The sequence below is a fragment of the Adiantum capillus-veneris genome, chromosome 28, assembly GCF_014529385.1.
Source record: "Adiantum capillus-veneris isolate H3 chromosome 28, ASM1452938v2, whole genome shotgun sequence".
NCBI lineage: Eukaryota > Viridiplantae > Streptophyta > Polypodiopsida > Polypodiales > Pteridaceae > Adiantum > Adiantum capillus-veneris.
This window is the reverse complement of record NC_140958.1, coordinates 18052503-18064038: the sequence shown is the minus strand read 5'-3', so window position 1 is coordinate 18064038 and position 11536 is coordinate 18052503. Positions and strand designations below refer to the sequence as shown.

General features: G+C 43.6%; 1 protein-coding gene across 1 annotated transcript; it reads right to left on the bottom strand.

Moving 5' to 3' along the window:
* Positions 1-8435: 8435 nt before the first annotated feature.
* On the bottom strand, positions 8436-8912 carry LOC147420127 (uncharacterized). Its single transcript, XM_086504489.1, has one exon. It carries the CDS (start codon positions 8910-8912, stop codon positions 8436-8438), a length of 477 nt encoding a protein of 158 aa, XP_086360615.1.
* Positions 8913-11536: the final 2624 nt, after the last annotated feature.

Sequence of the window (11536 nt, the reverse complement as noted above, 5' to 3'; positions counted from 1 at the left end):
ATACAACATGGTGTTTGGGCTAAATGCTATACTACCTATAGAATTTTTAATCCCAACTCTACAAGTAGCAACAAGCTTGGAATGGACAGGGCATGAACTCTCTTCAAGAATTAATGATCTTGAAAAGCTAGATGAACTCCGCTTACGAGTTGTCGCTTCAATCTATGCTAAAAAGAGAAGACAAAAGGAATTTTTTGACAAACATGTGCGTACCAAAGAGTTCAAAACAGGTGATTACGTACTTGTTTATACCTTGAAGCAACATGACAAGAAACTTAAAAAGCAAGGGATGGGACCATTTGTGATTCATGATCTATCACAAAGTGGAGCTGTCAAGCTTGCTACATTAGCAGGTGAAGAAATGCCAAACTGGATTAGTGGGTGTCGACTGAGGAGATATCTTCTACCCCTCACACAGGAGATGCTCCAACAAATTCATCAAGGAAAGCAAAGAATGAAGGAAAAAGAGAGAGTACGGGAGGAAGCTCAAGCCGAAGCACAAGAACGCATTGCAAAAAGATGGCTTATGCGACAACAACAACAAAGTAAACCACCATTGAGAATCAATGCCATTCGACTGATGAACTTGGAGGAGGAAACAGTAGAGCCAATAATTATAGTCAAAGTGGGAAACAATCAAGTTGAATCAACAGCCTTGCTTGATTCGGGTGCTCAAGCAAATTTGATCTCTTACGGATTATACCAACAGCTCAAAGTCACAAATCAACTTCATCCTACCCCCCAAGTGCTGGAAAGTAGCACATCACACCCATTGAAAACATTAGGATGGACTATATTGCATGTACAACTACATCAATATATTTACCCACACAAATTCTATGTGGTGACAGATGAAAGCACACAACACCCAATGATGTTAGGGCAACCTTGGCAAAAAGTGTACAATGTCCAGATAGACTGCAAAGCAAAGGCGGTCAAAATTCAGCATGAACATGAACAACAGGTGATAGCTTTTGCTCAGAAATACCATCATGATCAACTGCAAGCCATGCAATCACTGGCAACAGAGACAAAAGAACAAATACCATCAAAGACCACCATGAAACCTGAGACCAACAACGAGGTAAAAGCCAACCATGCTAATCACAGACAGCTGAATTCACTGGCCACAATGCAAAAATCTAGGCTACCCAAACAAGGTAAACGAGTATGGATGCGGAAGGATGGAAATGCAATGGCGGAAAAAAAACAATGTAACAACCGGATTCCAACAAAGCAGACGGTGCAACCCAAAACCAAGGTCATAAAACAGATATGGATCCCAAAGAAAATGCTTAGCCATAACCCAAATGTCACTCACATTTGGATACCAAAGCAAAAGCCAAAGGAAATCCCTACGGTACAAGCAACAATGGAAAACAGACATCTGCAGGTCAACAAGGAGAACCGATATATGTGGATGCCGATGACAGACAAACCAGTGGCAAACAAGAAAGTGCCAAACCATCTACAAAAGTCGGCAGCACCAAACTACCAATGGAAAGCCAAGGCCATAAGGCCCATAGCTATCACATCCCAGCCAATTCTATCCTCAGAAACAGCTACGACTCCAACCGTTTTGGCAAAGCAATTGCCTCTTGCCAAAAAGACAATTAAACAGAGAGCAGTAGAGTTACAACTGCTACTTGCAAAGAAAGCAGGAAGCCTCGACGATGAATGCCAATAAGCATCTTGCTTATTCCCTTCTCTTGCACAACATTAATTTTTCCATGCATTGACTGAGTATGCATAAAATAGGGTCACATTAATCGGCCAGGCAATAGCACAACTTTTTCAACCTATGCACGGCACATAATCCGAGGCGAAACCTTGTCATCCGGGAGGACTCCGACTAGGAGGGAGGGAGGCATTCTCAATGCGGAACCAATAACAGAAATAGCAAAAAAGGGCATGATTTTCGACTATTTTAAGGGTTGACGTTTGATTGCAAAATTTTCTGGAGTAACCTAAGTATATATGCCCTTATACAGCATGAAGCTACATGTATAGGGGACCAAACGCCAAATGAAGCCCCTAGGTGTGTGTATATAAGTAGAAATAACCATTTTTCAGGCAAAATATTGGTAAAACGGAGAAATCCGACCATAAAAATTGTATGTGAGTGTATATAATGTGTTGCGGTGATGTTTGTGATCTATTATGATTTTTGGGAATTTTTTGGGTTTGATTTGCTATTTTCCTTTTAATTTTGCTAATTTTCGACAGAAAAACTTCAAAAATACAAAAAGCAGGTGAAAAACAGTCGTAATGAAAAACAAAAAATATGGGGATGACCAGTGACTAAAGGACAACCTATGGTACAGTGGGGGTGCAATTATGAGACTGGAGCGGAAAGCGTGTTTTGGCCAGGTTTTGACCGAAATGACAAATTTATGGTAAACAGGGCAAATGGAGTCCAAATCAAGAAATTTTTGAGCCTAAACTGCATCTCGCAGAAAGATAGGAGCACATGTCAAATTTCATGAAAAATGGTTCGGGGACCTCCATTATAAGAAATTTCCACCCCATTTTTAGCTCATTCTCACTATTGACCTTGTGGAGAGAGCTTCTGCCACCTAGAGCGGATCGACCTTCCAACAGCTTCTACGACGCGCACGTCTAATCGACCAGCTCCAGACATGAGAGGTAGGCTCACCCCCTTGAGCTTTTCGCGCATGTTTGTCATTATGTCGCGAAAACTAGCGTAGAGGTCACACACAAAGCGAGCGATAGAGACCTACAAGTAGAGACGGCGGCCTAACGGCTAACCCGAAAGCAACAAGACTTCATCGGCAACTTACCCTAGTCTAAGAGACCAGTCCTGGATAGCCAAAGGCAGTGGGAAACCATCGGGAAAAACCTTAATTCCCAGAAACCCGCAAGAGGCCACCAAATGGGAAATCGGCGAAACGACGACCAAATGCTACCAAAATTTATGGGTAGGAGCATCTCGACATGCTCGACAAGTCCATATGACCCGCATGACCAAAAAGTGACCCGAAGTGGCACTAAACCTCAGAAACGGCATTAGACACACAAAGCGTCAAAAGGCACTTGCGGCCAAACTGCAAGTCCGTTTGCCACCAAACTTCACAAGCGGCTTTCCTAGACCATCAACAACCAAGTCCTATGGTGGTAGACCACCACAAATCATCAAAGGTATGTAACGCAACCACGGGTGCTTCTAGAGCGACAAATTGCCAAATGGAGCTCCAGTGAAGCCAAAGTCGACAAAAACCATACGGCAAGGATCCCCAAGGGATTGGGAAGCTATGGAGACCAACATCGAGAAATTTCATCACCAAAAAGCACTCCAAAAATTAGAAAACGGCTCAGAGGCTCTGAAGTCCACACAGGGAGTTATACTCTATCCATTTGACTTTTTTGTTGAAATTAGGCTCAAAAGGGACTTAGGGGGGCAAAGGGCAAGCACTGGGAGCACTAACACTGAAAAAATCATCAGGAGACATCCTACGCGTAGGATGTCTCAAAGGCACTTTTTGGCACAAAACCCAACAATTTTTGTCATGCACATGTTCTGAATGATATTTACCAGCCCTACACCAAGTTTCATCACATTTGGACCAGATTTGACCTCATATGCATGGAAAAACGCAAAGTTAGGGCATAGAGGCAATAATGGGCCATGGACCTACCAAATCTTGTCCAAATCTCATGAAACTTGCAAAACACATTCACATACACATCAACAAACCACCTGTGTGGTCAGGGAGTAAAAATGATGAATTAGACATCCTACGCATAGGATGTCTAATGGACCTTTTTGGCATGGAAGGGAAGTTTTGTCATTCCAGATTTAATTACCTCATCAGCAAGAGCCCATATGTCAAGTTTGAAGCCATTCTAATCACTTTTGATCCCCAACACCTTCAAGATACACTTTTTGAGCCCAAAAACACCTAACAGAGCCCTACAGACATCAAATCTTATCCAAATTCAAATCCAAGAACATGGCCATGTTCCATAGGCCAAGGACAACCCACAAAACAAGTTTCATGCAATTCTGAAGAAAAAGACATCTTACGCGTAGGATGTCTTCAGCACATATTTAGCCTTCTATGCAAGAAATGACATCATAAGAGCCAATACCATGATGCATTGAGCCCATATACCAAGTTTCAACCCATTTGGACATCAATTGCTACCCATGATGGACAATCTACCCAAATTGTGACCTAAAGCCTAAATCAGTCCAAAAATCCACTTTTTGACATCCAAATTCAAATCCAAGCTTATAACCATGTTCCATGAGCCTTACACTACCTGCTTGACAAGTATGAACCAATTCAGACATCCTACGCGTAGGATGTCTAGATGGAAATTTTTGGCCAGATTTGCACTGTGAGCACATGCACAGCTTCACAAGTTCCTTTTAAGCTATAATTTCAATTTTCAAGTCATTTGGATAAGTAAAACTCAGTTTCGCAGCTAATATGAAAAAAACGCTAACTTTGGATTACTGAGTGCAACAGGATCTATGGCAGCCTCGAAGTCACCGGCAAAGAAGAAAAGAATGACAATCAAAGATTATCTGGACGAGGTGGAACCTTTTGTCATTCCAGAGGGAACACTAAAGCCCACCAGCACCTGGATACAGGAAGATCTGTTAGAGTCAAACGACCTAAAGATCTACCAGGGAGTGTTCAAAGACAATGAAGGCAATGTAATAGAGCTGCCAATGCTGCCAAGAGAGCTCAATGAATTTGTTCGAAGCAAAATGGCCGGCTACTTGGAGAAAATTGACCTCCATAACTATTTCGAAGCAATACCAGCAGGGGTGGACGTCAAAAGAGTATGGGAGTTTGTAACAAGCATCAAAGAGGATGGAGTGTCCAAGGTGACAGATTTGCACGGCAGACCCGATACAGAGATCATTATCACGGAGCGGGTTGTAGCCCATGCACTAGATCTCTCCAATCAGGGAGACAGTGTGACAAAAAGAAGGGATGAAGTCAAGGTGTACAAAGAGAAAAAGGCCAATTACACCTTTGAAGACATCGCCAACCCAACGATGGCGATCATGAGCCAATTGTACAACCAGTACTTCCACATGTGTACGAAGAGGCCACAGAAGTACAGGATGCCGCCAGGTGCAATTGCCACAACGTTTACTTGGGCAATGACAAAAGGCACCCCAAAGATAATCAACTATGCAACATACATACATGACAGCTTGGTAAAAATGGGCAACAAAAAGCCAATCTACATAGTGCCAGGAGAAATGATAACCAAGGTAATTTATGTAGCACTACACGCCAAGGGAAGGTGGCCTGACCCCCCATTTCAGAATGATTGGCTAAGGGTAAAGGAAGACAAAGAAGACGAGCCACAACGAGCACCAAGGGTGGCTATGAGGTTGAAGAGACGGCTAGATCCAGTTGCAGAGGAGCAACCTGAGCAGAAGAAAGGAAAAAAGGAATCTGCTCAAGTGCCGGCCAAAGAGACAAGATCACAAAAAGCGGCTAGACTCGAGAGGCTGATGGAGAGTTTCCGAGTAGAAAGAGCCCTCAAGGGTGATTTAAACGAACTATGGAAGCCATCTCTCGAGTCTATGTCCGGATCATCCAGAAGAGTGCAGAGGGAACGCTTTGAAGACTATATCAAGAATTTCAAGATTCTTGATGCTGCAGCGGAAAACATTCCCCATGTCCCTTTCACCGAGGAAGAAGTGGAGCAGATAAGGCAGACATTGCTAGATGAACAAGAAAACCAAGAAAGGGAAAGAAAAACGAAAGCAGACAGAGACTTAAAGGGCAAACCTACAGCTTTACCAGATAGCCCTAAACCCAGCCCACAGCCATCACCACCACCATCACCACCTCCTAGCAGCCCTCCACCAGAAGATAAGGAGGCTGAGGACAATCAAGAAGAACACCAGGCTGAGGAGCAAGAGCAAAGGCAAGAACCTGAGCCCAAAGAAGAGGCCAAGCTTGCGTCTGAGCAAAAAGGACTAGATGAGGCATATTATGCATTTTTGGACCTGCTAGCTGCAGGCTATACAAGGGAAGAAGCCGCCACAGTCGCATTCGACTTGGCGAGGACATGGCATAAAGAACAGATGCTAGGCATCCGGCTAGTTGAGCTAAAGGAAATTGCTACCGACACGGTAGACCTGCACCCGCCCTCTAATGATTGGGACGTGGTGATGACAATGCTAGCTGGAATAAGAGCACAATCTATGGCATCGGACGAAGAATTGATAACTCTAAAGGCCACCGAAGAAAAGACCAAGATGGAAAGGGATACTCTGCAGGCACAAAGCCAAGGACAAAAAGAGAGAGAAGCTGACCTCCAGGCCAGCTTGGCAACGGCTCTACAAAACTGCCAAGCAAAGGAAGAAGCAAATGAGGCAGCAGCAAAAAGATTACAAGCAGTTGAAGAAGAGTGTCAGCAACTCAGCAAGTCATTGCGAGATGCTGAAAAAGAACAGGATAATCTGACACTCCAACTAGCAGAAGAAACTAAATAAGTAGAGGCCATGAAGAATGCCAAGGAAAAGGCAGAGATAGAACAAGAAGCAAGCCTGGATGAAGTCCTTGAGCTTAAGGACCAATTAAAAGTCAAAGATCAAACCATCCAGAGGCTGCGAGCATCACCTGCTAGAGTTAGAGCTACGAGCTCGACTCAAATCATTTCCGAGAGTCAAATATATGAAGAATAGATGCAAGAACTCGAGAAGGAGCTGACTCTCGAGAAGAAGCAGAGGTTAATGATGGCTGAAGGTTCTATCGCAATGCAAACAAGAATGGAGGACAGCCAAAAAGCCCTACAAGAAGAATTGGAGAGCATAAAGATAAAGCTCAAGGAGGCTGAAAAAGTAAACGCTGAACTCAATGACCTCCTCGTGACTATGGGCGGAGAAGTCGAAGCGGAAAAGCAGACACTCCTCAAGAAAATTGAGGAGTTGAAAGGCCGGCAACAAGCAGAAGCAGAAAGCTCAGAGCCAGCTGCCAATGAGGGCATCAACCTTGACAATGTGGCAGATCCTGTGGACACACCCATGCCAGAGAAAATCATAGCAGGATCCTATCACCTCCAGGCTTTTGAAGAAGCATTCTACACGGGGTTCTTCACCATGCATACAGATATCTTTGGCCCAACAATGTTGAATCTACATGCAAGGTACGAATCACTGCTAAAGATGCGGGAGACCATAAGATGAAGCAAAGGATCAAGGCCATGTCGGGGATGACATGAACAAGGAGGGGGGGGATGTTAGAAGCTGGACACACCCCACGGCATCTAACTACTCGGCGGACTATTATTTTTGTAATTATTCATTCATTGAGGAAAACCCGATTTTTCACCTTGTAAATATTGGGACTTACAGAAGTTTCCAGATTGTATCCCAGTTTTGATAGTTAGATTGAGTAGATGGTTGATTTTGGAACTTTAGGGTTTGAGAAGTTGTAAGGTATATATACCACTTTTTGACCTTAATGAAAAACCTTTTGTCCTTTTAAACAAGTTTTAAGTCTGTGAGTGAGCGTACTGTGTACGTGAGAGAGAGTGTGAGCTTCGTCTTGACGCTACGTGTGCTACGGTGGTCGGAATCGAGTGCGGAGAAGTACAGCGTGTTGCCCCCGACTAGAGCTACGAGCCGATACCAACATTGCGCGCGTACGGTCCGGCTTTGGGAGCTCCTTCTACGAGCTTCATCTGTTGTTTGGGTGAGCATACATTATCTGATTTCGCATTGCAGCATATCCACGCGTTCACATTGAGTAGAGCTACACATTAAGCACTTCAGATTTTGGAAACGAAGACCTGTAGATTTCGGCCAGACATCCTATGTGTTTCTGCACCGGGTATTTTGGGTCGTGATTTTGGTTCATAGACCTTAGGGAGAGCGGCCTATAGGTATTAGTAAGGTCTCCTTCAAGTTCTATGGTGTTTCGAAAGTGTTTGATGGGTGTTTGGCTCTAGCAAGCGTTGTAGGAAGTATCCTCTTTTGCACTCTTGAAGGCTGTGACTTAGACAATTGGTAGGGACCTCTGTAGGAATTAGTTAGGAGTCGGTCGAGTGTAGGTTGACACCTTATGCTTGCTTCTATGCGCTTGCGGGTCGAGCTTCGTCCTTAGCTGACATTACTTGTTAGGTGAGTTCTCGCTGTGCTGACGTCCGTCGCGGCGTATCCATGCAACAGTAGGTATCGTGCTGGAGATGTGTGAGGAAGAATGCCTACTTGCCTTACTGTTATACGCGTTCCGCCATAAAAGCTCCACTACTTACCGTTCCTAGAGTTTTGTGCATTGTCAATGACGTGGCATACATGCATTGGCTAATACTCCCCATGTTCCTTTTAATGATTATCACATGCAGTCCTACTGGCCCTTTTCCCCATAAAAATTGATACTGACTCGGATACGGTACTGTTTCTACCACTAGCACTATTTTGTCGTGCGGAGACTTTTCTAACACCTTGAGTGGCTCTGGTGCTGGTTGTATATGAAAAGATTTAGAATAGCTGATTCTGAATTTTCCTGGCCATCAATTCCTAGAATGCCAATAACTTCTTCTTTGGAAGTCTCTTTCTCATTAGAGTAATATAACTTGATCTTGGCCCCATTATAAACACGTAGCAACAATAATCCGGATAAATCCGTCAACTTTGCTGTGCCATTAGAAAACACCCAATCAACCTCATACAGACCGGCCCAAGCTATCTTCAAATTCGGTTTCTTAGGGCCTTGTTTGGATTGATAAAGCAGAACCAAGTCGCCCTTTTGGAACTCCCTAACTTTGATGCGTCTGTCATGCCAGTGTTTTCTTCTTTGCTGATCAATTTCCCGTTCCAGCATAGCACGTTGTCTTAACTCATCCAAATGTGCTAATTCCTCCAGTCTATTTTTTAGATCGTGATTGAAATCCAATCCATACTCTACCGCCATCTTGAGACTGGGAATCACAAATTCCATAGGCACTACAACTTCAATACCATATACCATTTTGAACGGTGTTAGTTCAGTAGTGACTTTATAAGCTGTCTTGTAGGCCCATAGAGCAGTCTTGAGCTTAATATCCCACTGGTGTGGCTCCTTCTGCACAATCTTGGTGAGAATGGTCTTGATGGTTTTATTAATGCTCTCTGCTTGCCCATTGCACCTAGGATAATATGACATTGATTTCTAGTGCTTTAGTGAGAACATTTCCATCAAAATATCCATAGTATCATTAATAAAGTGAGTCACTTGATCATACACAATCTCCACAGGACATCCATATCGACAGATAATATTTTCAAATAGGAATAGAGCAGTGGACTTCACGGTGTTATCTAGAAGAGCCTTGGCCACCACCCGTTTGGTGACATAACAAGTGGCCATCAATATATACCGGTTCTTCCTTGGAGTGATCTTCTTGAATGGACCCATGAAATCCAGACCCCATTTCATAAATACTCCCAATGGTTAAATTGGAGTAAGAGGAGTCATATCAAATGCTGTTGGTCTGCCCATCCTCTGGCATATATCACATGTTTTGCAAAAGCTTCTAACATCAGATATTAAAGTTTGCCACCACAATCCAACTTGCAAAATCTTCTTGTAAGTAATGTCAGTGGAGAAATGTCCTCTAGAATTCCCATCATGTGCCTCAGAAATAACTTGCATTTTCCCTTCCATTGGCACACACCTTTGAAGAACCCCATCTACTCCCGGTCTATAGAGAAATCCTCCGATGATAGTGAACTTCAAACTCTTAATAATCAGGGCCTTCTTCTGATTCTGAGTCCAGTTTTTTGGAAATCCTCCTTTAGAAAGGAGTTGATATACATCATACCATTCTGGATCGGTGTTTTCCTCAGCTGTTACCTGAAACAACTTTGCGTCCCCACTGGCTCATCTCTCAAGGATACTTTGGAGTAGCCATCAGTACTCCTAGACAGGAAATCTGTTGAGATGTCCAGCTCTACACCTTGAGCTGGCATCCACTACGGGTCTTGGCCGCTTACAGCATTTACTCACTGGCGCGTTAGGTGACCGACACGGAGGATCTCTGCCAGTGATTTTACAGCTGGACTACACTTATAGTGCCAGCCTAGTACGCTTCTAGCAAGTTCACACTTAGTGACCGCATGTACATATGTGCTACTTTTCAGCTTTAGCATTTAGTCATTTTGTACTCTCTTTTCTGTGAAGAAGAAGAAGAAGCTTTCCATCTCTGTGTGCTTTGTGCTTGTCTTGTGTAGCTATCTTGCATCCTCATTCTTTACATGGTATCAGAGCCTGGTGCAGGCAAGAGAGGCTAACAGAGCAAGAGCATCACAATCCCTTCGTTCGCAATCCACGACCAGATGAAATTTTTTTAGGGGTTTTTCGCACAAGTTTCTGAACAGGTCTCCAAAGTGCAGTATACAGAGATTTACTGTACAAGTACAGTGGTTGTATGTACGCTTGATTGCGGACATTCGTTGAGTGTAGAAAGCGTTACAGGAACCACGATAGCAGGTTCATCAGATTTGCAGGTTTTTGCAGATTGCAGCTATTTTGTCTTAGTGCTTCAAGATGTCTGACGGTTTCAGTCAGATTGTTACTGAGAAGCTTGAGAAAAATAACTACCCTGCATGGAAGTTCAGAATAACAAATTTCCTAAAAGGAAAAGGTTATTGGGACTATGTAGAAGGAGACAATGAAAAGGAACCAGAGATTCCCGAGGCAAATGCTACAGCAGAACAAAGGAAAGCTTTGAGGGACTGGCAACAAGGCCATAGCAAAGTGATGTATTGGCTGTCTATGAGCATCACAGATGGCATGATGGGCTATCTACAGGATGCTGAAACCCCCGCCATTGCATGGAGAAACTTAGGCAGAGTGTTCGAGGTGAACACCAAGGCCAGGAAGCTTCAACTAAAGTCGGAGCTAAATCAGGTTAAGAGGAACAACCTCTCAATCAATGATTATGCCTTGAAGATCAAGAGTATCATTGAGGCTCTTGGATCTATTAAAGTCTCAGTAGAAGACGATGACATTGTCCGTGCATGCTTGGATGGTCTAGGAGATGAGTATGTACATTTTAGGTCTTCCATGAATACAAGAGACGACATCCCCGTGTTCCAAGATTTGATTTCTATGCTTATTCTTGAGGAGAAGAACCTTGACACATCTTCTTCTCATGGCAGAAATAATTCTGAACATGCCTTCTATTCTAACTTCAACAGAGGTAGAGGTAGAGGTCGTGGTCGAGGCCCAAGGGGTTGCAGGGGCCAATTTCTGGAAGGTCAATCAAATCAAAACAATACAGGTGGCAGGGGAAACCAGTCTCAAGGCAGGGGGAGTCAAAGAGGTCGTGGTGCAGGATCAAGCAGGCAGCAACATACTCCAGATAGTAGAGAATGTTGGACTTGTGGTGAAAGAGGTCACATGTCACGTGACTGTCCAAAGGGAAAAGCAAGTAGAAAGAGAGAACAGGGCAACTATGCATCTACTAGCAGAGATGCAGATGACAGCAAAAACGAGCGCATGTTTGTTATGCAGCATGTAATGAATACAATGACTGCAGAGAATTCCACCCAAGA

Excerpts from the sequence above, each read along its gene's own strand:
- LOC147420127 (XM_086504489.1), bottom strand. The coding sequence starts at position 8,912 with ATGGCGGTAGAGTATGGATTGGATTTCAATCACGATCTAAAAAATAGA.